This window comes from Phoca vitulina, unplaced genomic scaffold (assembly GCF_004348235.1).
Source record: "Phoca vitulina isolate PV1807 unplaced genomic scaffold, GSC_HSeal_1.0 scaffold81, whole genome shotgun sequence".
NCBI classification, from domain to species: domain Eukaryota; kingdom Metazoa; phylum Chordata; class Mammalia; order Carnivora; family Phocidae; genus Phoca; species Phoca vitulina.
This window is the reverse complement of record NW_022589784.1, coordinates 1,644,089-1,670,281: the sequence shown is the minus strand read 5'-3', so window position 1 is coordinate 1,670,281 and position 26,193 is coordinate 1,644,089. Positions and strand designations below refer to the sequence as shown.

General features: G+C 63.0%; 4 protein-coding genes across 4 annotated transcripts in view; 2 read left to right on the top strand and 2 right to left on the bottom strand.

Moving 5' to 3' along the window:
- The first annotated feature begins 1,046 nt into the window (after positions 1-1,046).
- LMNB2 (lamin B2) lies at positions 1,047-17,986 on the top strand. Its single transcript, XM_032394699.1, has 12 exons — positions 1,047-1,256; positions 6,680-6,816; positions 9,646-9,802; positions 10,047-10,172; positions 12,366-12,536; positions 12,625-12,750; positions 13,040-13,260; positions 13,571-13,859; positions 13,939-14,046; positions 14,496-14,615; positions 14,842-14,955; positions 15,662-17,986. The coding sequence occupies exons 1-12, from the start codon at positions 1,053-1,055 to the stop codon at positions 15,701-15,703; spliced, it is 1,815 nt and encodes a 604-aa protein (XP_032250590.1). The 5' UTR covers positions 1,047-1,052; the 3' UTR covers positions 15,704-17,986.
- Positions 17,227-18,400, bottom strand: LOC116625817 (translation initiation factor IF-2-like). Its single transcript, XM_032394700.1, has one exon. The coding sequence runs from the start codon at positions 18,398-18,400 to the stop codon at positions 17,243-17,245; it is 1,158 nt and encodes a 385-aa protein (XP_032250591.1). The 3' UTR covers positions 17,227-17,242.
- An 8-nt stretch (positions 18,401-18,408) lies between these two features.
- Positions 18,409-19,349, top strand: TIMM13 (translocase of inner mitochondrial membrane 13). The gene is made up of 3 exons (XM_032394701.1): positions 18,409-18,617; positions 18,703-18,771; positions 18,921-19,349. Exons 1-3 carry the CDS (start codon positions 18,498-18,500, stop codon positions 19,017-19,019), a joined length of 288 nt encoding a protein of 95 aa, XP_032250592.1. The 5' UTR covers positions 18,409-18,497; the 3' UTR covers positions 19,020-19,349.
- A 421-nt stretch (positions 19,350-19,770) lies between these two features.
- Positions 19,771-26,193, bottom strand: part of TMPRSS9 (transmembrane serine protease 9) — a 30,508-nt gene continuing 24,085 nt past the window's right edge. The window contains exons 14-18 of the mRNA XM_032394698.1: positions 24,316-24,694; positions 21,397-21,568; positions 20,595-20,860; positions 20,368-20,504; positions 19,771-19,980 (exon numbers count right to left, since the gene is read on the bottom strand). Coding sequence (XP_032250589.1) covers positions 19,819-19,980; positions 20,368-20,504; positions 20,595-20,860; positions 21,397-21,568; positions 24,316-24,694 — 1,116 coding nt within the window. The 3' untranslated portion in view covers positions 19,771-19,818. The remainder of the gene's footprint in view (positions 19,981-20,367; positions 20,505-20,594; positions 20,861-21,396; positions 21,569-24,315; positions 24,695-26,193) is intronic.

The following is a 26,193-nucleotide window of genomic DNA, read 5'->3' as shown; positions in this document are numbered from 1 at the left end:
GATAGTATATGGCCTTTTGTGCCTGGCTTCTGTCAATGAGGTGTTTCTGTTTTTGTTTTTTTTTTTAAATTGAGGTATCATTGACATATAACAGTGTAGAAGTTTCAGGTGTATAACCTAATGGTTTGATATTTGTGTACATTGTTGAAATGATCACAGTAGGTGTAGTTGGCATCCATCAACACACATAGTTACAATTTGTTGTTTGTGTGTGTGTGTGAAGAGAACTTTTAAGGTCTACTCTCTCTGCAACTTTCAGATATACAATACAATGTTATTAACTATAGTCACCATGCTGTGCATTACAGCCCCAGGACTTCTTTATTTTATAACTGGAAGATTTTGCCTTTTGACCGCTTCGCCTATTTTGCCCACCTCCCACCCCTCCACCAGCAACCACCAACAACCTGTTCTCTGTATCTGTGAGCTCAGTTATTTTTTTTTTAAGTTAATTAATTTTTTTTAGTAATCTCTACAACCAAGGTGGGGCTTGAACTCACAATGCTGAGATCAATGGTCGAGTCGTATGCTCTTCCGACTGAGCCAGCCAGGCGCCTGCTGTGAGCTCAGTTATTTATCTTATCTTAACTTACTATTTTATTTTGATTGTACATGTAAGTGACATCACTGAGCATGTTTTTGAGGTTCCTTCACCTTTAATTTTAATAGGACTCCAAAGAGGTAGGTAGGCTATACAAGTGGGGAAAGTGGGCATTGGAAAGAAACCCGGTGTCACTTGGTGGCGAGCTGGGAGTTTCAGGTCCGGAGGCTTGGCCCTGGACGCTAGCAGTTTCGGGAACAGCAATGTGTCGACAGAGCGGGAATCTGAGCGGGAGGCGAGCGGAGCCTTGCCCGCACAGGAAACTACAGCTCCCGGCTTGCCCCGCGCAGCCGCGACAGACTACAAGTCCCAGGCTGCTCCGCGGCGGCGGGCGCCGGGCGCCATCTTGGTCGGCGGCGCGGATTGAATGAGCCCGCCGCGCCGCGGCCGCCGTCCCGAGCCGCGCGGGCCCCGAGCCGCTGTCGCCGCCGCCGCCGCCGCCGCCGCCGCCATGGCCACGCCGCTGCCCAGCCGCGCAGGCGGGCCCGCCACGCCGCTGTCGCCCACGCGCCTGTCGCGGCTGCAGGAGAAGGAGGAGCTGCGCGAGCTCAATGACCGCCTGGCGCACTACATCGACCGTGTCCGCGCGCTCGAGCTCGAGAACGACCGGCTCCTGCTCAAGATCTCCGAGAGGGAGGAGGTGACCACGCGCGAGGTGGGCGCGCAGCCGGGGCTCCGGCCTCTGAGGGTCCCCGGGGGCTCCCGTGCGCGAGAGGTGACACTGGGCAGGCCCCGCCCACCGGGGGGGTCCCCGGCGTTTCGGGGGGCCCTAGCCGCGCACGCTGGGGTGGGCCTCGGCCTCTGACTATACCCGGGGGGTTTCGGGGACCTCCCGTGGGTGAGGTTTGGAAGCCGGGCGGGCCCTGCCCACCTAGGGGATCCTCAGGGAATCTCGGGGGGCTCCAGGCGAGGGGTGCACACTGGGGCAGGCCCCGCCCACCGAGGAGTCCGAGGGATTTTTCGAGCGACCTGACCCCGCCGCCAGGGTTTTTCGGGGGACCTGTGAACGAGGGGTGCACACTGGGACAAGCCCCGCCCGCCGAGGGGCCCGCAGGGGGTTTCGTGTATCCACTGAGTGAGGAGTGCAGTCTGGGGTACACCCGTCCTCTGAGGGATCCCCAAAGGATCTCGGGGCCCCCTGTGCGACTGGTGGGGATGGGGCAGGGCCGAGCCCTGAGTGGTTAGAGGCGATCTGGGGATCCCCTGGCTGAGAGGGTGTGAGCCACAGTAAGCCCCGCCCCGAAGAGAGGTGGGGAGTCTCGGGGATGCGTTAGGATGTTCTGGCGTCCTGGGAGGAAATTTGGTGGGGTTCTCTGGTCTCGGAGGAGACCGGGAGTTCAAGCTGTGTGGAGGGTCTCATGGTGGGGGGGGGGTCTCTGGGGGAAGTCACGTGCTCTGTTCTCTGTGGAACTCTGCAAAGGTCCTATGATGAATTCTGGGGACTTGAGGGACTGGGGAGGTGGTTTGGCTGTAGGGTCCGTCTCCTACCCGCACCTGGGGTGGGTGGGCATCCGAGGGGAGGGGGTCTGATGCCTCAGGGGTCCCATGGGAAATTTGAGAGGTCCTCAGGTGGGCCTCGGAGCCCCCGTTGGCTGATGGACTGGAGCCTGGTAGGTGATGGGGAGACGTCTGGTCTTGGGGATCCAGTGGGAAGTTTTGGTTTCCACGTGGGTCTCAGGGCTTCACGGCAGACTGAGGGAGAGGGGCTGGGTAAGCCCCGCCCCCTAAGGGCAAGTGAGGGCTGGGTGTCCTGGGTGGGTCCTTTCCTTGGTTGGGGACTGTGGCTCCAACCCAACCCTCCCCCAGTCCCCACGGGCCCCAGGCTCTTTTCTTACTTAGCTGGACCCTGCTGGCCCCTTGAAGCCCAAGTGTGGTTCCTCTGAATAAGGGGGGGGGTGGGGGAGTGCTCACCCTGTGGTTCCCCCTGAGGGCCCGTAGGAGAGCCAGGCCCTGAAGCCAGAAGGTGCTTGAGCCTAGGCTTCCCTAGGCTTCCCTATCCTGACCGTGGACCAAGTGACAGACTTGGGGGAGAGCAGCTGGGGGGTCATTTCGGGGAGCCACGTACCCTTTGTGTGACCCTGGGCAAGTCACTTAAACTCTCTGGGTCTCAGTGCTTCTTTCGTAAAATGGAAATAACAATGCCCCCCTTTTGTGCTAGCTGGCGGGGCGTGTGTGTTAATATGTGTTTTGTAGAATAAAGGACAGGCGCCCCGAGGAAGTATTCCGTGGGTTCTGTCGCCCGTTTCATGGTTGCCAGGACGGGCAATGGCTCAGAAAGTGGCTTGGGTGATGATGGGGAGGAAGTTTCATTGGTAGGCGGCACGATGTTGCTCGGATGCAAACTGCTTCTAGTCTGTGTGACCTTGGGCAGGTTTTGTCATTAATACAATGGGGCTAGAATTGTCTGCCCCGAGGTGGCCCCCTGATGTCCTCAGGATGTGGACCCAGTTCCTGCCTGCTGGGTTGGTCAGTGCGTCACCCGCGCTAGTTTCTTGTCTTTGCCCTGGCCTTGCTTGTCCCACCTGCAGGTGGGGTGAATGGCAGACGGACCTTTGGGGGAGATGGGCCTGGGGGGCCCAGTGGCAGTGGCGTGCCAGTGGTGCTGGCCGGGTGTTGTACCTGGAGCCCATGCAGGAGCACCTGGGGAACCCGATCCGCCGGCTGTCTGGGGAGCAGCATTATTCCCTTCTCAGCTGGTAAGGCCTCCTGGAATCCAGATGAGCTCAGGGAACAAAGGAAGTCTTGCTGTGGGTGATACACCTGCCCCACTGTGAGCTCAGGGGCTGTGCAGGGGCTCTAGGTGTCGCCCCGGGTGAGGGCCGTGCTCCCAGCTGGAGCTGGGGAGTTACCACCAGCTTGTTCTCCTGGAGCTTCCACCTGCCCGTGGGGCCAGGGGATAAATGCCCCTTGGAACTGGGCAGTGGAGGGAGCTGGTGACCTACGGAGGGAGGGGACGCTGGAGCAGCGAGCGCGGGGTGGTCACGTGGGCTCTTTAGAGGGAGTGACCTGGAAATGGCCTTGGCTGCAGGGGGGCCCAGGCTTGCCCGGCTCTGGAGAGGTGGGTGGGCAGAAGCGGGAAGGGGGCCGGGAAGGGGGCTCCAGCAGGAGGGATGTGTGCGCTTTATCTGACAGCAGCTCCTTGCCGCCATGGAGGCTGCCCCCAGGGACGTTAGTGGTCATCAGGCTGGGGGTGCTCCTGGCATTAAGTGGTGCTCAGATGGCCCCACCCCCGAGGATGTTCCAGCCCCAAATGCCATTAGGAAAAGCCACTTCAGGAACCCTTTGAAGATGTCTTTTAAAATGTTATAAGCGTACCACATGCTTGTAGTAAAACCTAAGCAGTTGAGGTAAAACTGAAGCTTCCAAGCCCTTGCTGTTCTGCCCGCGGGCACGCTCTCACACGTGCCCACGTACAGGTCCTGCTGGGTGTTGGTCGGGCGGGCAGTGCTCTGCTGAAGAGCCATGTGCTCATGTCACTGGAGGGTTTCTGGAAGGGCTGGGGCCGGGCCGGATTTCTGTTTGAGAGAGGTCTCGTGTGCTGGCCGGGAGGGAGGGGACCGGGGAGGGAGAGGTAGTTCTCCAAGGAGCCTCCCCACTTGGGTGTTAAGTTCCTCCAGCCTTCGGTTTCTTTTCTCTTACCTGCCAGGGTGTCCTGTTGCTGCTGGGGGGTGGGGGCAGGTAGGGGGCTCCCTCAGGTGGACCCAGGGAGCAGGGGCAGGGTGCGTGAGCTGGGTGGGAGGAAGTAGCACTTGGGGCTGCCTGTGTCTGGGGATTACCTGCAGAACTGTGGTTCTTAGCCGGGAAGATTTCATCCTCCAGAGACTCGGGAACAGGAAAAGGCCACCTCGGGTTATCTGGACACCCCCCCATGCTCCCCCTCCCTGGCCAACACATGCTAACACATTTGTTCATTCTTGGCAGTTGCAGAATGCCATTAAAGACCAAACAAAAGGCCCAAGCCATTGGTCTCCCACTGCTGTGGCCCAGGCTTGTGCAGGGACTGTCACAGGTGCAGGGAAGCAAGTCCTGCCAGCAGAGCACCTGTTAGTGGTCTGAAAGAGGCTGTGTGCTTGTCCTCTACGAGCGTTTTCTACATTGTCCCGGGGCCGTAGAGTGGGACTGGCAGATGTTTTCTGAGCAGGGCCAGAGTCAGCATTTCCAGCTCTATGGGCTGGAAGTCTCCCTCACAGCTACTCAACTCAGCCGTCGCAGTGGAAAGCTGTCACGGACACTATGGAAAGGAATAGGCCAGGCCGCGTGCCAATAAAACTTTATTTATACACATGGAAACCTAAATTCCTGTAATTTGCCTGTGTCACAAAATTTCTTTTTCTCCCGCCCACCCCTCCCTTCGCCACTTAAAGGTGTAAAAACTATCCTGGGCTTGCAGGCTGGACAAACACAGGCGGTGGGATGGAATTTGGCTTGTGGGCCTGAGTTTGCAGACCTGGCTGTAGATAAGTGCCTTATTAAGACAGATGGACATGGGCCCGCATGTGTGTGTGTGCACACAAGGACGTGAAACACTGCATGGACTTAGTACTTTTATTTAGTAATCTCTACAACCGTGGTGCTCGAACTTCCACCCTGAGATCAAGAGTTACGCGCCCCAGACAGCCGGGTGCCCCAGAACTCGGTACTTTAACCAAGACACTTGAGGAGACTGAGACCGTGGCCTGGGAGCCCAGAGCAGGGTCAGGACGGGTGAATCCAAGGGGTTGCCAAAAATCTTGGTCGTGGAGACAAGCAATATGATGTATTTTTACTTACTCAACCTTATTTCTCGGGGGGGTGTCTCAGACTGTCTGTTAAAACCCCGACTCTTCTGGAAAGTCCCACCTCCCAGAAGCTCCTCTGTCCCTGGGCAGGAGATGGTGGTTACCTGACCACGTCGCAGGTCCTCGGCAGCTCCCTGCAGCCCCCTCTGCTCTGGGGCCCTTCCCGTGGAAGGGAGGGGTCCCGGCTGCCCCTGCACCCCCCCGGCCCAGACACCTGCTGGTATCTTGTAGTTTCGTGGGAGGTGGTGCAGCTTTCAAAGCCAGCCGCCCTGGGAGTGGTTCTGCTTGTCATCCTCCGTCCACCTTCTCTGTCCGCAGCTTCATTGAGCTGGAATTTTCAGCCCCTGTGGCTCTTCCAACAACGCTCTACAGCTCAGTGGTCTCAGCGTGTTTAGATGTGTGCAACCATCGCCTCTGTCCAATTCCAGAACGTTCTCATCTTCCCAAAAGAAGCCCTGTCCCCATCAGCCATCACCCCCCATCCCTCCCCGGCCCCCACGAGCCCCCTTCCCATCTGTGGATGAGCCTGTTCTGGACGTGTCACCCACGTGGACTCACACCCCGTGTGGCCTTCCGTGTCTGGTTCCTCCCTGAGCATCGTGGGCTCAGGGTCCATCCCCGGGGCAGCGCGTGAGTGCGCCTCGCTCCTGCTCGCGGCCGCGGGACGTGCCCGTGGGTGGTGGACACACTGTGTGTATCTGCTGGTCCACTGATGGACGTTTGGGTCGTTTATACCTTCCGGCTGCTGTGAACTGTGCCGTGAACAGGCACACAGGTTCATGTGTGTGCACGTGTTACTTCCACCGCGTCGGTAGGTCCCAGCAGTGGAGTCACAGGGTTGCAGGGTCAGCTGCCCGACCCCGGCGGCCGCCCCGTTTTCCACTCCCACCGCTGTGTGTGGAGGTCCCGATTTCTCTGTATTGCTGCCAGTATCTGTTATCCTTTGTCTTTTTGACTCTGGCCGTCCTAGTGGGGTGGAGGGGCTCTCTCACCGTCCTGGTTTGGTTCCAGCTGTTTGTAAACGCCTGTGCTTGGCCCTCTGCACATAGACGTGGGGGATGGGGGAAGGTTGGGGGTAACAAGGCCACGGAAAGCATGAGCTGTGTGCCCAGCTGGTGGGTGACCGGGGTGGGGGACAGGGGACCTGGGCAGGTCGGGCCGGCTGGGGTCACCCTGGGGTAGGGGGGCTGAGCTGGCGGGGGAGGCCTCTGGCGTTAGTAGGAGCTGTGTCCAGCCCAGGAGCGCCTCCTGTCGGTGGGAAGGGATTTCTCCGTGACCTGGGCCTTGCTGCACCCCTCAGGTGAGCGGCATCAAGACGCTGTATGAGTCGGAGCTGGCCGACGCCCGCAGGGTGCTGGACGAGACCGCGCGGGAGCGGGCGCGGCTGCAGATCGAGCTGGGGAAACTGAAGGCTGAGCTGGAGGAGGCAAACAAGAGGTAGGTGTGCAGCTGAGGTGTGGTGCGTGTCCGTGGCCCCGAGCCACACCCACACACCCTTGGTGCGGGCTCATGCGGGCTGGCCCCTGGGGGGTGAGGGTGCTCTGTGGCCTGGCCCTCTAGCTGGCCCTTCCCACCACCTTTGGTCCCCAGCATAATTCAGCCCAGAATGGCCTAGACTTGGAACCACACGGTGCGTGGCCTTCTCAGCCCGGCTGCTCTCGCTCAGGGCTGTGCCGCTGAGGTGCCTCCGGGGAGGAGGTCCGCTGGAACAGAACAGAGCGCAGAGGCGGCCCCACAGTCTGGGCACCTGGTCTTTGGCCAAGGGGCAAAGGCCGTCTGTAGTTTTAAGCGGCCAGGTAGCCTGTATCCCATCAGTTTAGTAGGTTTTTTAATTAAAAAGTGATTTGTGCTTCTTTGGGAAGATTGAGGAAATTCCAGAGTCAGCACTGCCCGAGACCCCAGCTGCTCTGCCTGGGATCAGTGCAGATTCCAGAAGCCTCCGGATGCCAGGGATCCTGTGTGTAGCTCCTTGTCTGGGCCCAGGAGTCTTGTTTTTTCTGCTTAGCAGTCACAGATGCTCACCGGTGAGAAAGTGGAAAATGCAAGATAGTGTAAAGAGAAAAGTAAAAGTCTCCAGCAGCCTTGCAGCCTCCCCCCAGACACAGCCACTGCGGCCGGTCTGAGCGCCCCCGCGCGCCTCCATCAACTCATGGAGGACGCCGGAGACAATCGGGGAGGGGGCTTTGGAGGCCGCGAGCCTTTCACGAACGTCCCCCTGGGTCATCAGATGTCCTCTGTGCCGGGAGTCTGTCCTGGCCGCCGGGATGTTCCCGGGCCCGGGGCTGGCTCACCAGGGGTGCCGTGGCTGTGTGAGGGAGGACCTGACAAATAGGCCACATTCTCCCACTTAATCCTCCGGGACTTACTGTTACGCAGATGAGGAAGCCGCGTTCACGCCTTGAAGCTCGTGAGACGTGGCCAGTGAGACATAAGCCAGTGGGAGCCACCAGTGCCCCTGCTTTCTGGGCCATTCTGCGTAGTTCTGCAGAATCCAAATATTGGATAAAGTTGTTTAGAAATTTTCCACATTGAGACGCCTGGCTGACTCAGTTGGAAGAACATGTGATGCTTAATCTTGGGGTCGTGAGGTCAAGCCCTACATTGGGTGTAGAGATTATTTCAATGAACTTTTTTTTTTTTTTTAAAGATTTTATTTATTTATTTGACAGACAGAGAAATAGCGAGAGCAGGAACACAAGCAGGGGGAGTGGGAGAGGGAGAAGCAGGCTTCCCACCGAGCAGGGAGCCCGATGCGGGGCTCGATCCCAGGACCCTGGGATCATGACCTGAGCCGAAGGCAGACGCTTAACGACTGAGCCACCCAGGCGCCCCTTAAATGAACTTTTAAAAAAAAGAAAAATTTTCCACATCACCTGATGCCTCTGTTTCTGTTACCCTGGTTTTGTCACTGATCTCAAACTTACCAGGCATATCTCACCCCAGGGCCTTTGCATTTCTGCTTCCTCTGCCCGAATGCTCTTCTCCCGGAAATAATGGATCTGGCTCATTCTTACACTCCTCTCATCCAGGTCTATTTCAAGGGTGACCCCCGGTGGGGCTTGTGTGCCTTAAAAGTGCGGTTCCCACCGGCTTGTGCTCATCCCTCACCTCCCGTCCCGCTTCCTCTGCCCTCCTAATGCAGTTTCGCATCTGACAGGTGGCACGCTTCACTGTCATCTCATCGCACGAGAAAGTTCTGCATCGGGAGAGCAAGGGTGTTCCCCGGTGTATCTCTGGCGCGAGGGTGGCATTCTCCACAAAGTGGGCCCTCAGTAATGGGTGTCAAACGAATGATTCGTTTCCCCAAACCCCTGCAAAACCTGCTCTAGGGGCTCAGGTTGTGCAGCCCCCAGCCCCATCGTGGGTGGGAGAGCAGGACCGTGCGGCGTAAGCTCAGGGACGAGGACTGCAGGGACCCTGAGACCCTCGTGGAGGAGGGCAGTAAAATGCCCCAGTGGAGCTCCGTGTTCCCAGGGCTGCTGTGGAGGACACGGGCAGCTTGGCGGCCGAAGTCACTGGTCTCTGCACCACCCCCCTCGTGCAAGCTGATGCTGCGTCCCCAGTGGTTCTCACTGGGGGGGGGGGGGGGGCGCACCAGGACGCTGCTTGGCCCCCACAGCGCCGCCTTGTGAGCAGCGCTGGGGGGAGACCCTGGGTGTCCCCACTCTTGCTGGGGACGGCTCTGTCAGCTCCCGGGTGGAGAGGTGGTATGCATTCAATTCCAAGAAGATGGAGGATTCCTTTGAGAAATGTTCAAGAGCCTCAGACCCATGCTAGTAATAGCTGGGCGTTAAAGAATCTATTTGCCATCTTTAATATTGGGGAAAATTGTCTCCTAGAATATCAGATGAACCTGCTTAAAATAGCTTAAGTTTACAAACAAGATCGACTTTTCAAAGGCCAGGATTTTAATATGCAACTTTAATAAGTTATACGTTAATTTTTTAAAAAATCGTTCTCCCCTAAATGATCCCTCCTGTGTCGAAAAATCACAAAAAAATGACATTAAAGCTCTTTCCTTGAGGCTTTTTTGAGCGCTTGTATTTGTTCGCTGGTGGAGTCCTGATGTGCAGAGCAGGTTTGAAGAAGGGGCGGCTTTTTGGGCGACAGCCTGAGCCCCGTTACCCCAGAGCAGATGCCCACAGCTCAGAGGCCAGAGCGAGCTGGTCCCTGGGCTTCCTGGCGCTGCCTGAGGGGCCCCCTATAGCCCCCCCACCCCCAGCTCGCCCCTCGTGCTCCTGCCTAACGCCCGCTCTTGACTTGCAGCTCCAAGAAGAGGGAGAGTGAGCTCACGGTGGCCCAGGGCCGCGTGAAGGATCTGGAGTCACTGTTCCACCGGAGCGAGGCAGAGCTGGCCGCCGCCCTCAGCGACAAGCGCGGCCTGGAGAGCGACGTGGCTGAGCTGCGGGCCCAGCTGGCTAAGGCAGGTTTCGGGCGGGTTTCCCCAGTCTGGCGGGGAAGCTGGGGGCCGGCGAGAGGGCTGCGGGCGGCAGGCGGATGTCCTGGGGGGGGGGGTGAAGCCTGGGGCTGGGATGCCAGCGGCTGCCCGGCTTCCAAGCCCTCGACAGCCTCTGTTGGAGTGTGTGTATTTAAGGGGATCCCTGGGCCCCGAGAGGCCACACGAAGCGGCAGACAGTGTCACCTCAGCCTGCTGTCGTGTCTCCCAGGCGGAGGACGGTCACGCGGTAGCCAAAAAGCAGCTGGAGAAGGAGACGCTGATGCGCGTAGATCTGGAGAACCGCTGCCAGAGCCTGCAGGAGGAGCTCGACTTCCGGAAGAACGTCTTTGAGGAGGCGAGTCTCAGGGCCGACCGCACCCCCACACGGGAAAGTTCGTGGCCTCCCACTTCCCGCAGGGCAGAGCCACGATCGGGGTAGGCCGGGGCCGTGCTCCCTCCGGAGGCTCCAGGGGAGGGTCCTGCTGCCTCTCCCAGCCCCGGGGTGGGGAGTGGGGGGCTCTAGGTGTCCCCCGAACTCGTGGCCGTGTCCCTCCATCTGTGCTTCTGCCTTCACGTGGCCTCTCCCCTGTCTCTGCTCTTCTATCTCTTATGAAGACACTTGTCATTGGTTTAGGCCCCACCCGGATGATCCAGAAGGATCTGATTTGGAGATTCATTAATCCCATCCGCAAAGCCCCTTTTCCAAATAAGGTGACACTCCCGCTTCTGGGGATTAGGACGTGGACACATCTTTTGGGGCGCCACCATTGAACCCACGGCAGACCCTCTCTGTGAAAGGGAAGGGGCGGGCCCCTCTGCTTCTGTTGCTTCCTGGGTCCCCCCCACCCAAAGCTCTGAATCCCTGGGCCTGGGCTCAGGGGTATGGCGGGCCCACCTGGGAGTGAAGGACATTCCTGGCAGTTAGAGCTGGGTTTCTGTGTCTTCTGGGAATGGATGTGGTGTGGGGCCCCTCCCAGCTCATCATCACAGAGCTCATTGTCCTGTCACGCCCAGAATGGAACTCCGGGGCCAGCCGGTTCATGCACTCAGTGCCCGGGGGGAGCTGCTGGTAGGAAGCATGCCCATACAACTGAGGAGTGGTCTCCAGCTGCAGCCAGGCCCCGCCAGGACCAGGGCCAGGGCAGCTGGGGAGGAGCCCCTGAGGGAACCCCTGAAGGCACCCTCCAGAGCCCTGAAGCCTTTGAGGGGGTCTGTATGGGGCCCTGAACTTGTGAGGAAGGATCCCAGGAAGATAGCCATGCGGGGACCTGTGAGGGGAGCCCGAAGGACACCCTGGAAGCGCTCCTGGCGGGGCTCCCTGAGGCCGGTGGCCAGGAGCTCCTGGCAGGGAGCCATGCAGGGAGACTTGCGAGCGGCCATGGGGGGCTCCATGAAGGTGGGTGTGCTGGTCCTGGACTCCCCGAGCTTCATGGCTTCTTTGTAAACAGGGCTGGCTTCCTTGAGAAACATTGCTATTGTTCTTACAAGCTGATGGCACGGTGGTAAGCGACTGCTCTCTGTGCTGGAGTGAGTTTCTTGGAGGAAAGGGCACTCGCCTTTCCTTGGAGCCCGGGGCTGGTGAACAGCGCCCTCTGCCCGCACCTGAGCCCGCCCTGTGTCTGGGGCGGCTGTGCGCCTGGGCCCAGACCTCCCGCCGGTTTGTTTAGTGCTGCTGTGGCGGCCGGCCTCCTTAGGGCTGGGTCTCTGTGCCTCGGACCCCAGGTGCCTGAGACAGGCTCGGCAGGAATTCTTTTTTTTTTTTTTAAGATTTTATTCATTTATTTGAGAGCGAGAAAGAGAAAGCATGAGTGTGCGAGCAGGGAGAGGAGCAGAGGCAGAGGGAGGGGGAAAGAATCTCAAGCCGACTCCCCACTGAGTGCACAGCCCAACTTGGGGCTCGATCCCACTACCCTGACATCATGACATGAACTGAAACCAAGAGTTGGATGCACAACCCAATGAGCCACCCAGGTGCCCCTCGTCAGGAATTCTTTTAACCACCGCTTTACTGAAATATTCCTGTACCATGAAACTGTTAAAGTGTCCAAGTTGGTTGGTTTTAGTACATTTACAGAGTTGTGCAACCTTCACCTCTACTTAACTCCAGAACATTCTGTCGGCCCAAAACGAAACCCCGTCCCCATCAGCGGTTACTCCCCGTCCCGCCCCCACGAGCCCCCTTCCCGTCCGCGGATGAGCCTGTTCTGGACGTGTCACCCACGTGGACTCACACCCCGCATGGCCTTCCGTGTCCGGGTCCCTCCCTGAGCATCGTGGGCTCGGGGTCCGTCCCCGGGGCCGCGCGTGCGGGCGCCTGTGCTCGTGGCCGAGGGACGCTCCCGCGCGTGGGGGACAGACACTTGCTTGTCAGCTGGGGGCCATCGGGGCCGTGTCCGCTCTGTGACTCACGCCGCTGTGACTCTCCGGCGGTTCGTCGTCTTGAGCGCTCACGTGGACTGGGGCTCGGGTTGAGGACACTGGTGACCCCGAGGCCGGGGGCCCAGGGCGGGGCGCTGCCCGCCGCGCTGACCGCCGCGCTCTGGCGCAGGAGGTGCGGGAGACGCGGCGGCGGCACGAGCGCCGCCTGGTGGAGGTGGACAGCAGCCGGCAGCAGGAGTACGACTTCAGGATGGCGCAGGCGCTCGAGGAGCTGCGCGGCCAGCACGACGAGCAAGTGCGGCTGTACAAGCTGGAGCTGGAGCAGACCTACCAGGCCAAGGTGCTGGCGGCGGCGGGCGGGGGGCGGGGGGCGGGGGCAGCTCCCGGCCCGCCGCCCGCCCCTCACACGCCTGTCCGTGTCCCTCCAGCTGGACAGCGCCAAGCTGAGCTCTGACCAGAACGATAAGGCCGCCAGCGCCGCCCGGGAGGAGCTGAAGGAAGCCCGCATGCGGGTCGAGTCCCTCAGCTACCAGCTCTCCGGCCTCCAGAAGCAGGTGACTCCCGAGGGCCTGCCCGCGCCTCGGCCCTGCCGCTGCTGCGGGACCCTCCTTCTGGCGCCCCGGGTGTAGACGGCCACGAGCGGCGGTGTGCGTGGTGCATCACCCCTTCCCTCCTGGCCCGGGGAGGGGCGCTGTTGGGCCCACCGACCACCAGAGCCCTCGTGCTCCGGGCCTCCTGCCCGCTGTCGGTGCCCGTCCGCACACGCAGCCCGGTGGGCTTCTCTGCGGGACCCGCAGAGGCCGCCCTGACCTGGCCGCCCGGACTCCCCCCGCCGCCCGCCAGGCCAGTGCCGCAGAGGACCGGATTCGCGAGCTGGAGGAGACCATGGCTGGGGAGCGGGACAAGTTCCGCAAGATGCTGGACGCCAAGGAGCAGGAGATGACCGAGATGCGGGACGTGATGCAGCAGCAGCTGGCCGAGTACCAGGAGCTGCTCGATGTCAAGCTGGCCCTGGACATGGAGATCAGCGCCTACCGCAAGCTCCTGGAGGGCGAGGAGGAGAGGTGGGCGTGGTCTCGAGAGAGGGAGGGCAAGGGGCGAGGCCGGGAGGGAGGGGTGCAGGGGGCGGGGCCGGATGAGGAGGAGGGGAGAGGCGGGGCCGCAGGGGGGGGGGGGGCGGAGGGCGGGGCTGGGCGAGGAGGAGGGGAGAGGGGCGGGGCCGCAGGGGCGGGCCGGGCGAGGAGGAGGGGGAGAGGGGCGGGGCCGCAGGGGCGGGGCCGGGCGAGGAGGAGGGGAGAGGCGGGGCTACAGGGGGTGGCGAGCCAGCGGCTTGGGCCCCTCGGGAGCCTGGTCGGCCCTCGGTCCCGCCCGCAGGCTGAAGCTGACCCCCAGCCCGGCGTCGCGCGTCACCGTCTCGCGGGCCACGTCGAGCAGCAGCAGCGGCGGCGTGTCCACGGCCGGGCGCCCGGGCCGCAGCAAGCGCAAGCGGCCGGAGGCGGAGGAGTCGCCGGGCCCGGGCTCGAGCGGCATCGGCTCCGGCAGCAGCAGCAGCAGCGGCAGCAGCTTCCACCTGGCGCAGCGGGCCTCGGCCTCGGGCGGCGTCGGCATCGAGGACATCGACCTGGAGGGCAGGTTTGTGCAGCTGAAGAACAGCTCGGACAAGGTGAGGGCCTGCAGCCCGGGGCGTGGGGCGGGGGCGGCCTCCCCGAGCTGTGCGTCAGGCGCGGTGTCCCCTGTGCCAGGACCAGTCCCTGGGGAACTGGAGAATCAAGAGGCAGATGATGGAAGGGGAGGAGATCGCCTACAAGTTCACGCCCAAGTACGTGCTGCGCGCCGGCCAGACCGTCACGGTAGGTGGCCGTGGAAGGCCGGGCGGTGGGAGAGTGGCCGCGGGCGACCGACGTGAGTGGTGGCTGGGGTGTGGGGCGTTCTTGAGAAGCAGGCAATGGCTTGAGGGGGCGGGGGGCAGTGGTCGAGTGACTTGGCTCTGAGAAGAGCTGAGTCCTGTCGCGGGTCACCTGTGTGCCCTTGGACCCTCCCTGGAGCCCTCTGGAGCCCCGTGGTGACCCGTCAGCATCGAAGTCACAGGCGCCGACCCCGGGGTCTGATGGGCTTCTGGTCTCCGCTCAGCCTGCGTTTGGTGACATGAGCCCTTGGCCACCAGACCTCAGTGTCTCCTTTACCCTGGCAACTGTCCTCCATCCACGGGACCCAGGGGGCAGGGACCGGGCACTGGCTGGTGGCACGTGGTACTGAGCCTGGAGCCAGCATTGATGGGGAGGCCCTCCTGTGTCCCCAGGTGTGGGCTGCTGGTGCGGGAGTGGCCCACAGCCCCCCCTCGACACTCGTGTGGAAGAACCAGAACAGCTGGGGCGTGGGCGAGAGCTTCCGGACCGTCCTGGTCAACGCCGACGGGGAGGTAAGTGCCTGAGGCCTGCTGGGGGCCACCTCCATCCTGGCCCTGGAGTCCCTCTTGGGGTCCCCATCTCACCCTTACCACCCCACAGGCCCAGGGAGCACAACCCTGGGTTCGGAATGTGGCTCTCGGTGTGCCAAGTCTCGACTGGAGCACCCTGGCCTGACCACCACCGTGACGGGCTGCGCCCCGCTACCCGAGGGTCAAGTGTGGTCTTTCTCCTGCGCAGGAAGTGGCCATGAGAACCGTGAAGCAGTCCTCGGTGGTGCGGGAGACGGAGAACGGGGAGGAGGGAGAAGAGGAGGCAGCGGAGTTTGGCGAGGAGGATCTTTTCCATCAACAGGTAGAGGCCCCCAGGTGGCACACGGGGACGCACACTCGGACGCGCACACCCACGCGCGCGGATGCGCATGTGTCCGCCCCCCGGCAGGTCCCGGGGCGGTGCTCCCGCTGCAGCGTCTGGGCGAAGCTGGCGGTGGCTGGTTCTTGGCACCGCCCAGGCCTTGCCCCCACTGGAGGGCCGCACGCCCACCGCCCCCCAACCCTCCCCAGAGGCGGCCTGTGGGGGGAATACCCTTGCCTCCTGGCTCTTGCCCCTTGTGTGGACCTCAGGGTTCTGGCCCGGGAGTCCCTAGGAGTGGGGTGTTGAACCCCAAGCACCTCCGGGTGGCACTGGTGTAGCCTCGAGGGTCCTCAGTGAACGGGCTCTGAGGCCACTGCTCCTTCCCGCCAGAGATACCGGGGCTTAGGTAATGGTGTTCGGGCGAAGGGTCCCAGAGGCTCTGGGGCTGAGCTGCAGCCCCTCTGCGTGGTAAGACTCGGGTCTGACCTTTAAGTCCTGACAGCCTGTGTAGCTGGGAACAGAAGCAAGGGAGACATCGAAGGTTCTGGATCAGGGACAGCTGAGGCTGAAGCTGCCGGCCCCGTCGACTTGCTGGGTGGGGAGGGGGCGCAGGCCCTGGTGCGGCCCCTCCCCGGCCGGGGTTGGGGGACCTGCCTGGCCAGGTGGGCACGTGCAGGCCTCTGAGGTTGCCGGCCTTTCTTTCCAGGGGGACCCAAGGACCACCTCAAGAGGCTGCCGCGTGATGTGAACGGAACACGCCTCATCACCTGTCTTTACCCAGAGCCACCGAAAACTATTTTTATATCATTGGCTGTCTTTAGTCCTTGATACATTTCTAGAGAATTTTTAAGCATACTGCCAGAACATGGGGGCGGGTCTCTGTGATCTTTCCTATCGGTGGGCTTCCTCAGACCCTTCCTTCATCACCACTGGCCAGACTTCTTTTTGGTGCCCCATTTCACCATTTGGTTGAATTCGAGGCCGAAGAACCTAATGGCTGACGGGGGTTGGGCGTGGAGGCTGGAAGGCCGGGCCAGGCTCAGGGGCGGCTGCCGGGACTGGGGCTCTTGTCTCTGGGAGCCGCCCTGTGAGCCTCGAGTGGATGGAGAGCAGGACTGCCTAGGAGTTCAGTCGTTTTATGAAGCTCCTTAAAAACCAAATCCAGAATCCAGGTTCTGACGTGGGGCGGGGCGGTAGGCGCATCCCCTGTGGAATTTTGGTGGCCCGGCCGCAGGTGCTGAGGGGCCGGGGTGCAGGTTTTGGCTGCCCGGCCTGGGCTGGGGCTCTGGTGTGCTTGTGGTGGTGGTGTGCGGCCGCAGGCCAGGTTCCTACGCACATAGCGAGGCACTCTTCCCTGCCTGGCTGTCTGGCCCTCGAGTTTCTGGAGCTTTCTGTAGTCCAGTTCCTAAGCTTGCAGGACCAACGGGGCAGGAGAGAGAGATGGAAACCCAGGGAACAGGGACAGCTCCGTTTGGAGACTTGTCACCAGGTAAATGGCCAGGGGACAAGTGGAAAGGGAAATGGAGTCACCTTGGAAGCAAGTGCCCCTGGTTTCAGAGCCACTGTCCACAGGGAGCAGCCACTTCCTGCCCTCTGTGAGGAGAGCAACTTGAGGGTGAGCCCCTGGACCGCCCACACCGTTTTCCCACTCTGTGCCTTGTGCATGGGGCTGAGGCCCGACGCCCGCCGTCCCCTGTGTGTTCCTGTGCGTGCCCCGCTAGCCTAGCTTCTGTGGCGACTCCTCGCTGAAATGCTGTTTCTCAGACATGCTGGTGCCGGCTGATTCCACAGGATGGCTCCGCGGCCCCCAGTCCAGCTCCTGGCCGCCCGGCCACCTCCGCGTCCGCTCCCCATGTGTACCCCCTCCCACATAGATACACAGAAGTTATTTTTTTAATGGATATTTATTTTTTTACATTGGTCAGTACTCAGATTGCCGGATTCCACTTGAGGCCTCATGCCAGCGTCACTGGGACAGCCCCCCCCAGGGGCTGGAGTTGAGGGAGGCTATCTCGGTGACCTCTGAGGCCCCAGACGGCAAATTCCTTCAGAAAGTGCAGCTCGAGTCTTCAAGACGTCATACTGAGCCATGGAGGCACGCTGTCCCCACAAGGCAGCCCGTTTACAAAGCAGCCAGCCCTTCCCAGCTCGCCCTAGGCCGGGAGCAGCACGCCTGCCTCCCACCTCGGGGGTCCCCCCGTCTCACTTCCCTTGGAAACTGCTTGTGGCCGGAGGGTCGGAGGCTTCTGCTGCATCGAGAATCTGCCCGCAGCCCCTTGCTTTAGGTCTAGTTCTTTCCATGGCCACCCGAGTCCCCGGGCCGTGCGCTCGGTTCTTCTCGTGGACGGAAATGTCTCACCACTCCTCCCAGCGTTTCTGGTGGGCCCTGGGGAGCTCGCCCCGCCCCGCACATGACCTTTCCCGTGAGGGCCCCCGGCTGTGCATCCCCCCACCCCGCGCCCACGCCTCGGGGACCACGCGCACAGTGCGGGCCTGGAGTGCAGAGGCTTGCGGCATTGGGGGGTGGGGCTGGGGGCCTCCCGACAGTGTGTGCCCTGGCCTCGGCCACATCCTGCGAGGTGTCTTGGGGGTCTCGTGGGCAGGGAGTGGGCCCCCCTCGTGTCCGGCAGGTGATTCCTGTGGTCTTCGAGCCGGTTCCCCCCGTTCCGCCCGCCCCGTGGCGGCCCTGGCCCGGGGGAGGGGTGCCCGCAGGGGGGGGACGGGCACAGGCAGGGAGGTGCTGGGAGATCCACAGTGGAATCCAATGTGACAACGTCAGCGTCGGCCTGGGAAACAGTTCGTAGTCGTCATTCTTAGCTTTAAGCCGCTTTAAAGGACGCGAGACGGTTCCCTCTACCCGGCCAGCGGCAGCTCGGCGACCCCCGGGCGCGGTCTGACCCGCGGCCCTAGGGCGCGCCCCCGCCGGAACACCAGCACGACCCGCCGGGGGGCCGGCCCGAGCGAGCGCGGGCGGGGGAGCCGGGGGCGGCGTCCACGAACTTGCATGCCAAACGTGTGGTCTTTTCCTTTCTCCAGTGATTTGTAATATGCATTTTATGACTGGAAACTTTTTGTACAACACTCCAATAAACATTTTGGTTTTAAGTGCTGCCCCCGAGTCGGCTCTGACACAGCTTCCCCGGCCCGGCAAGAGGGGCGTCGGAGACCCCCGCTGATTTGCCCGGGCCTCCCGTGCCGGCCTGCGCCTTCGGTCACATGATGCGCCTGCCGCGGGAGGGGCCTTGTGCGCATGCACGGCCCGCACGGCGAGCCGGGAACGTCCTCTCAGCAGCCCCCGTACCTCCCACCCGCCGGCACCATGTCGGAGACACCCGCGGCCGGCGCCGAAGCCGGTTGTAGACCGCGCTTGCGCGCAAAGGGGGGGGGGGGGGAGGGCGCACGGCCTTGTGGTAGTTGTAGTCCGACCCGGCTCCGCTCCCAGCATTCTCGGACTTCATTTCCCGTGGTGCCCTGGGCGGCCGACTTCCGGCGTGGGTACGGGTCGGCGCACGCGGCCTCGGTTCGGTTGGCTTTGCGGAGCCATGGAGGGTGGCTTCGGCTCGGATTTCGGGAGCTCCGGAGGCGGCAAGCTGGATCCGGGGCTCATCATGGAGCAGGTGAAGGTGCAGATCGCCGTGGCTAACGCGCAGGAGCTGCTGCAGGTCTGGGGTCGGGCCGGGGCGGGCTCTGAGGGCGGTGGGGTCCGCTGCGGGCGGGTGTCGCGGCTGAGCTCGCGTGTCCCCACAGAGGATGACGGACAAGTGCTTCCGGAAGTGCATCGGGAAGCCGGGGGGCTCCCTGGACAACTCGGAACAGGTGAGACCGGCGGGGCCGCGGGGAGGCACCTGCGCGTGCGCGGCCCGGCGGGCGTTGCGGTGGGGCCCCTGCGCGTGCGCGGCCGGCTGCCCCGGGGTGGGGGCGCCGGCCGGGGCCGGAGCTGAGCCGCGCGCCCTCCCCGCCTGCAGAAGTGCATCGCCATGTGCATGGACCGCTACATGGACGCCTGGAACACCGTGTCCCGCGCCTACAACTCGCGGCTGCAGCGGGAACGAGCCAACATGTGACCCCGTCGCGCCCGGCCCCCGCCCTCCAGTCCAGTTCCATAAACGCCCTTCGCGAAGCGGGGGTCCGCTCGTGCGTCCTGCCTGCCCGTGCGTCTGAGGAGACCGGCGACCCTTGGGACGCTGCTCCCCTCCCGCCTGCCCGCGAGCGCAGCGTGGATCCGGGGGGCCTGGGACTTGGCCAAGTGCCGGCAGCGCGGCGGCACGGCCCCCGGCGTGCACCGGCTCACCTCGAGCCTCGGGCGGAGACTCCGCGGCTGGACTCGGGCCGCACCTGAGCTGAGGCCGCCTGACGTGGGCGGGCAAATAAATGAGGGAGGGCGGAAAAGAACCCGTCGCTCTTCCCTTCGGGGGTCTCTGTGGGAGGTGGTGGCGGCGTCCTGGGTGCCCCGCCCGGACTGAGCCTCTTCCCCCCGACCCGCTTCCCCTCTGCGCGGCTGGGCGTCCGCGATGACCGGGAACAGGGTCCTTGCACGAAGGGGACTTTGGAAGAGGAGGCTGGCCAGCCTCGGAGGGTGGTCCTCGCCCCCAGGAGGCCTCGCTTCCTCTCCCCCGCACCCTCCCGCCCCCAGGCCGGGCTGAGGGGCGGGCAAGTGGCCCTGCTGTGACACGGAGGTGCTGAGCCGGCTGGCTAGGGACGAGGGGCTGTTTATTGCAACAAAATACGCAGTCAGATTGCGCCCGGTTACCCGCAGCCCCTCACCTCCCGCCCGCGCCCAGACTCCCCTCCTCGGGCAGAGGGGCCAGCCGCTTCCTGCTGCCTTCACCTCTCTCGTCCCAGGCGTGGGCAGCCACGGGCCCGTCACTCCTGGATGTTCTGCCCGATCCAGCCTCTCACGGCAGCCACCCGAGTATAGACACCCGGGAAGTGGGGCCGTCCGCAGCCGTAACCCCAGCTGGTGACACCAGTTAGCACCCACCGGCCAGAGGGCTCCCTGCAGGCCAGGGGTCCCCCAGCGTCACCCTGAGGGGAGGAAAGGAAAGACCTCAGAGCAGGCCAGTACCCCCTCCCCCCCACAGATGCCCGTGAGCCTGGGCCGCTTTCCCCTGAGCCTCCTAGTTCCTGGGAGATGGGATGTGTTAGGACCACCCGCTCCTTTGGCCGGCAGACATTTATGGACACTGGGCATTGGTCTCGGGCCAGAATGGGGCCTCGCGCTGCCCAGCCTCCATCCCTCCTGCAGGGCCCAGGGGCAGGATGCCCAATAAACGGTGGTGGAGTGAGAATTCGAGGCGGGATCGGTGCCCTACTTGGCGGGCTGGAGAAGTGGGCGTCGGAGCGTGGCACCTGCCCGGTAGGCCTCGCAATGATGAGAAACTTGGCCCCGCTCCCGCAGCAGAGTGCGCTCACCGAGCAGCTGTCCACGCCGCCCTGCGGGAAGCCGGCGCACAGCATGCGGCTGCTGATCTGCACTGGGTAGAAGCGGCGGCACGTCTGCTCGCTGAGGATGCGCACGGCCGCCTTCTGCAGCTGCCGCGCCATCGAGCCTACGGGCGAGACGGAGCCGGATGGGCCGGGGGCGCGCTCGACGCCGCCGGGGGCGCGGGCGGGGGCCGGCGGGGGGCGGCCGCGCCTACCTCCCTCGCGCACCGAGCCCCAGCCGGTGATGACGCAGCGCGCGCCGTCGGGGGGCCGCGGCGTGGGCTCGGGCAGGCAGATGGGCCGCACCAGGCGGCTGCGGCGCACGGGGCCCGCCAGCTCGAGCAGCGCCACGTCGTAGTCGAGCGTGTAGAGGTTGTAGAAGGGGTGCTTGTAGATGCGCGCCACGCGCTCCAGCTGCCCCCCGGCGACGCTCAGGAACGGCGTGCCCAGGAGGGCCGCCCACTGCTTGGGGTCCCCGTAGCTGCGGGCCGCGCGGGGACAGGTGTCGGCCCGAGTGCCCCGGCCCCGCCCGCCCGGTTGCTCCTGCGGAGCCGGCCCTTCCTCCTAGGACGGCGGGGAGGGGGCGGGGGTCCCGCCCGCTCCCACGCACTGCGGTGACCCCACGCGCTGTGCCTGGTGGCCGTAAGGTCCCGGCCCTACCTGCCCGCCCCCTCTGGCCCTGACCCCTAGCCTGGTCCACCCTACGGAGCGCCCTGCCACGTTGGGCTGGTGCCAAGTCCCAGTGGGCTGAGCCAGGGAAGGAAGGGCCCCAAAGCTGCCCGGAGACTCCCCGCCGCAGGCCGGGCCCGGTGTTGGGAGCGGCTGCGGCCGGGGTTTGGTGGCGGTCAGCTCGCGGTGCTGGGTGAGCAGGGGAGGGCTGTGTACAGGAGGCGGCGGCCTGGGGCGGGGGTGCCGCTGGCTGGGGAGGGGTCCTTCATGGCCAAGGCAGGGAGTTCTCGCCCGCGAAGTCGGCCCAGTGGACCCCCCGGGCCGGCGCGTTGGGGCGGCCGGACTCACACATCGAAGCAGTGCGCCGCGGACAGCAGCCACCTCTCGGCCACCAGGACGGCCCCGCAGCGGTGCTCCCGGCGCCGCAGCCACAGGCTCACCTGCCACGGCCACTCCCCGCGGCCCGCGGCGCTGCCGCCCACGATCCTGGTCGTCGCTGCCACCGGGGCCAGGCCGCAGCCTGCGGGGGAGTCGGGGGCTGCTCAGCGGCTCAGCGGACGGACCCCGCCTCGCAGCCCCGCCTGCGCACCTAGGGTAGGAGGAGCGGCAGTGGGCTGGGGGACCTGGCTCCGTAAGCTCCTGGAAGAGACCCTGGACCTGGCGCTTGGTTCTGCAGATGAGCCCTCTCTGGGCGCTTCTAGGTAACATTTGGAACCCCTTCCTGGCTGAAGTCAGGCCAGCACCTCTCACCTCCCTGTCCAGCCCCAGGCATGTCTCAGGGCGCTAGGAGCTGAGTTCCCTGCTGCCCCAGGGCCTTTGCACACCCTAGGCTGCTGCCCAGTAGGCCCCTGCCCTGTCCCTGCAGCTCCAGCGCTGCCTGGTCTTCCTGGACGCCCTCCCCGGTTCTCCTTCCCAGGATGCTTCCTCCAGCTGTGACATCCCCCCGCCCCCCCCCGCCCTCCCCACAACAAGACGCGCTCTCAGAACACAACTGCAGGAAGGACAAACCGTGGTTTCAACGGGTGCCGCAGGAACCCGTCCCCACCTATGGGGGTGCACGGGGACCCGCCTGGTCATTCCCACAGGGAACCTTCCTCCTCCAGAACGGCCCCCCTTCCCCAGCCTGCTTTCCCACCCCCGGGCGCCTTCCCTGCCCTCCAGCCTCCTGTCCCAGCCTCAGCTGGAAGGGAAGAAGGGGGAGACGAGAGGCCACCCTCCCCGTTCCCTCTCAGTCCCGAGGACCCGGACCAGGAGGCCTGGGGAATCGGATGGAAACTGCTCCTCTCTGGAAACGTTGTCCCCCACGGAACAGCGCGGCAAAGCGTGCCATGTCGGGGGGCTTCCTCACCTCTTCTGCGCCCCAAGCTAAGAACCTGCAGGCTGTAGCTGTCAGACTAGGAAGTCACCAGGGTGGGAGGCCAGGCGCAGAGAAGCCAGCTGCAGACTTAAGGAGACACGCTCCCCCTCTCCGCGCGTCGCTGCTGGAAACACTGCAGCCAGACCCGCAGCAGCTACTGCGAAGGGGAGCTGCCCCTTTGGCCGGGGACGGCGGTCTCCCGGACATTAGTTTTCCAGGGCTCTGGACCGGACGCTCTGCGCCTGTCTCCACTTTGTGGTTCCCCAGGAAACAGGACCCGGGTCCCCCTCAGAGTCGAGACCTGTGCCCAGACCCTCGGCCCGTGGTCGGCTTTGCTCCTAGCCAATCAAGACGCTTCCAAGGTCCCCTACACCCCACCATGCGCCCAGACCCCACAGCGACGCGCCTCTTCCTCTGTTTGGTTCTGATGGCGTGCAGGCAGCCTCGAGGCAAGAGCCCATAAGCCTGACTTTGTGGGGACAGGTCTGTGCCCGGGGAACTCAGGATCGTGGGGCCAGGACTCCGTACACACGTGTGCAAGGGAAGAGGAAAAGAATAGCCCCAGGGACACATCCTAAAGGTTGGGATAGGCCAGAGGATTACAAGCACTTTCCCCCAACTTCCGTGTCACAGGGTTAGACCACACACATACCCTGAACACAAGGACAACAGGGACCAGGGGAGGGACACTGATGGAGGAGGAAAGCAGGGAAAGGTCCCTGGATCAGAGTCTCTGGAGGAGAGTCGGTGAGGATGCTGGGGATGGGGACTCGGAACATCGGAATTCTGGGAAACTCATCAGTAAGAAGGAAAGTGGGTGCAGCTACCCAGACCAGCAGCCCCGTGTGCTGAGCGCCTGCCTCCTTTGGGGGAAGCTCCCAGAAGCTTGCTTGGTCCCTGCTGACCTGCCTCCCCACCTGAAGGAAGCCAGACCAGACACTGTCCCTCAGCATCTGGATGTGAGCGCAGAGCTCATGTCTGCTGTGCCCAGAGAGGCAGAGCCAAGGGGCTTCCGCTGGTGCCTTCCCGCTGCCCCCCCAGCCCCCGGTCCCCACCCCACCCGCCTCACCTTTGTCTAGAGAGCCCTGTGTCTGGGGCAAAAACACTTCCTTCCCTCTGAGTTCTGCTCGGGTGACCATCCCACCCCTCAAAACCAAGGCCGGTGGGAGGGGTGGGCTGGTCGCTTGGACGGGGGTCCACCCACACAGCCCACGTCCCGCAGAAGCCAGGCCTGGCTCTGCCCTCAGTTCCCCCGCAGCCAGCGCCCGCTGACAGGTCCCGGCTTGACCTATAGGAAACCAGCTGTATCTGATGGGGCTTTATTTCGGACCCGCAAATACATGTTTCATACTTCTGATTAATACTTAATAAAACGTAACTGAGCGCTTTAGAAGCGCTCAGAGACCTCCCCGGTGCCGTGCCCGTCAGCGTCCTGCAGCCTGTTCCAGGGCGTCCCCCGGGGCCCCGCGCGGGAGCCTGTGGGGTCGGCTTGGTCTCCTCACTCCTGCTTGCCGTCTTACTGAGCGTCTGGTTCCCCACTGCACCCCAGGCTTAGCACGGGCCCGCACACAGGAGGGTGAACACTGGCTGGATGGACAGAGCAGTGGGGACCCTCCCGTCAGGGCTGCCTGACCAGAGCCTGTGTCCCCGGCTTTCAGGACCTATCATGGGCTGACTCGTGTCCTCTCCAGGAGCTCAGGATGGGACACTGGGACACAGGTCTTTGAAGAGGTGATGAAGTGAGAACACGAGGACACACACACAGAGGGACGAGCCCGTGAGGACACGGGGAGAGGACAGCGTGTGTGCAGACTTCCGGCCTCCAGCACCGGGAGAGAACAAATGTCTGCTGTTGTCACGGCGGACGCAGGACCCCCGCCACCCACACGTCCCTCCATCCCTCCTGCTACCTGGTGGCTGGAAGCCCATGGTGGTGCCAGGGGAGCTTGGAGGTGGCGTCTGTGCCCCCGCAGCGGTGCTCACGGTGGTGGCGGTCCTGCTGGCAGGTTGGCTGGTCGCCCTGCTGGTGGCCGGGACCCCCGGGACCGTGGGGCCAGCCGCCGTCCTGGAGGAAGGCCTGGTGGCAGGCGGGGGTCCCGTGGTGGGCGAGGGAGGGCTGGGCAGGGGGCCCGAGGACATGGTGTCCAGGATCCAGCCCTTCAGCCTGGTGATGCGAGTGTATACGCCGGGCCTCCCGGCCTGAGCACAGCCGACCCCCCAGCTCACGATCCCCGCCAGGTAAAACACCCCGGGGGCCTCCTCGCAGGCCAGGGGTCCCCCAGAGTCGCCCTGCAAGTGAAGGGAGGAGGAGGAGGACGTGAGTCAGACCACCGCCACGCTGCCCCTGGCGCGGACACAGTGACGGACGTCGGCTCTCTCTCAGTACAACGGGGAAACCCACGGGAGAGCTCGCTGTGCCCTCTCCACACGGGGCCGGGTCAGCGCAGCGGGGGCCTCAGGAGACCTGGCTTCAGGCCCACGCCCGGCTCTGTGACCTTGTGTGACCCTGACTGAGTCACTTCTCTCTGAGCTTCAGTTGTTCTTGCTTTTGTTTTGAAGACGTAAAAGAAAAAAATGCAGAAAACTCTAAATAAAACAATAACCATCACAGATACTCTCATGGCTCATTAGCCGCCAACCCTTCTCCTTAGGTTTCAAAGGAATCACACCAGCGACCCAGGGCTTTTCTTTAAGAATCTGGAATCTTACAACAAAGCTTAGGCTACATAGCAGATTGTTTTTCCCAAAGATGGCAGGAGTCTCTCTCTCTCGGCCCACCTGCTCTTGGAACACCGAGACCTTGGCCCTCCTCCCATGGGGGGGGGCAGACTGCGGGGACAATGATGCCAGGTGACTTCCAAAGCAAGGTCATGCAAGTGCCATTTGCTTCCAGCTTGCTCCGCGTTTTGAGGGGGCCGAAATGAACCCAGGTGGAGCCCCGTGAGGAGGCCACGTGGAGGGTGCGGCTGAGACCCCAGCCCACAGCCGGTGGCAGCCATGAGAGGAGAAACGCCTTCAGATGCTTCTGGCACGCCAGCCTCTGAACCGTCCCAGCTGAGGCCACCGTGCGTGGAACACACACACACTGGCCCCGCTGGGCCCACGGCAGCTTCCAACCCACGGGACCCGGGACGGTAGTGAAACGGCGGTCTCAGGCCACCAAGCTTCGGGGCGTTCTGTTACGCGGCCACAGGGACTGACACAGCCCTGCCGCTGGTCCCGGTGCCCCACCGCCCCAGGGGCGGACAATTTAGGAGTTTGGGGTGTGTCCCACTATGCTTTTATGTGAATCTGTAATTTTAGAAAGTATGCAGTGTTATCTGTAAAATTTATAGAAATAGGTTACATGTAACCTTTTGCAACTTGCTGTGGTCAACAGTTTCAAGATACCACATTAACTATTACAAATTTATCAGTTATCTACAGAATAACAGATAAAATCTATATTATGTAACTTATTTGATATAAAAGTAAACAGAGAAGATCCTCTGCAGGGCACCGTTCTTGCCGCCGCCGTCCTAGGAGATGGGTAGGACTATGAGCCCGTTTTATAGACGGGCCTCAGAGGCCCAGGGACGCGGAGTCGCCGGCCTGGGGTCGCAGAGCGGGAGGGCAGCCCTTTACCCCGTTTCTTTCCGCTGCTGCCCGTGGATGCGCATTTATGCTGTCACGGGTATTCTGGTATTAGCAGTGCCTCTGGGGGTTACGACTGAAGTCGCCGCCACCGGGCCCGGCGCTTCCTGGGGCCGACTGACTGTGGACACCGCGGGCATCCTGTGTCTTCCTCG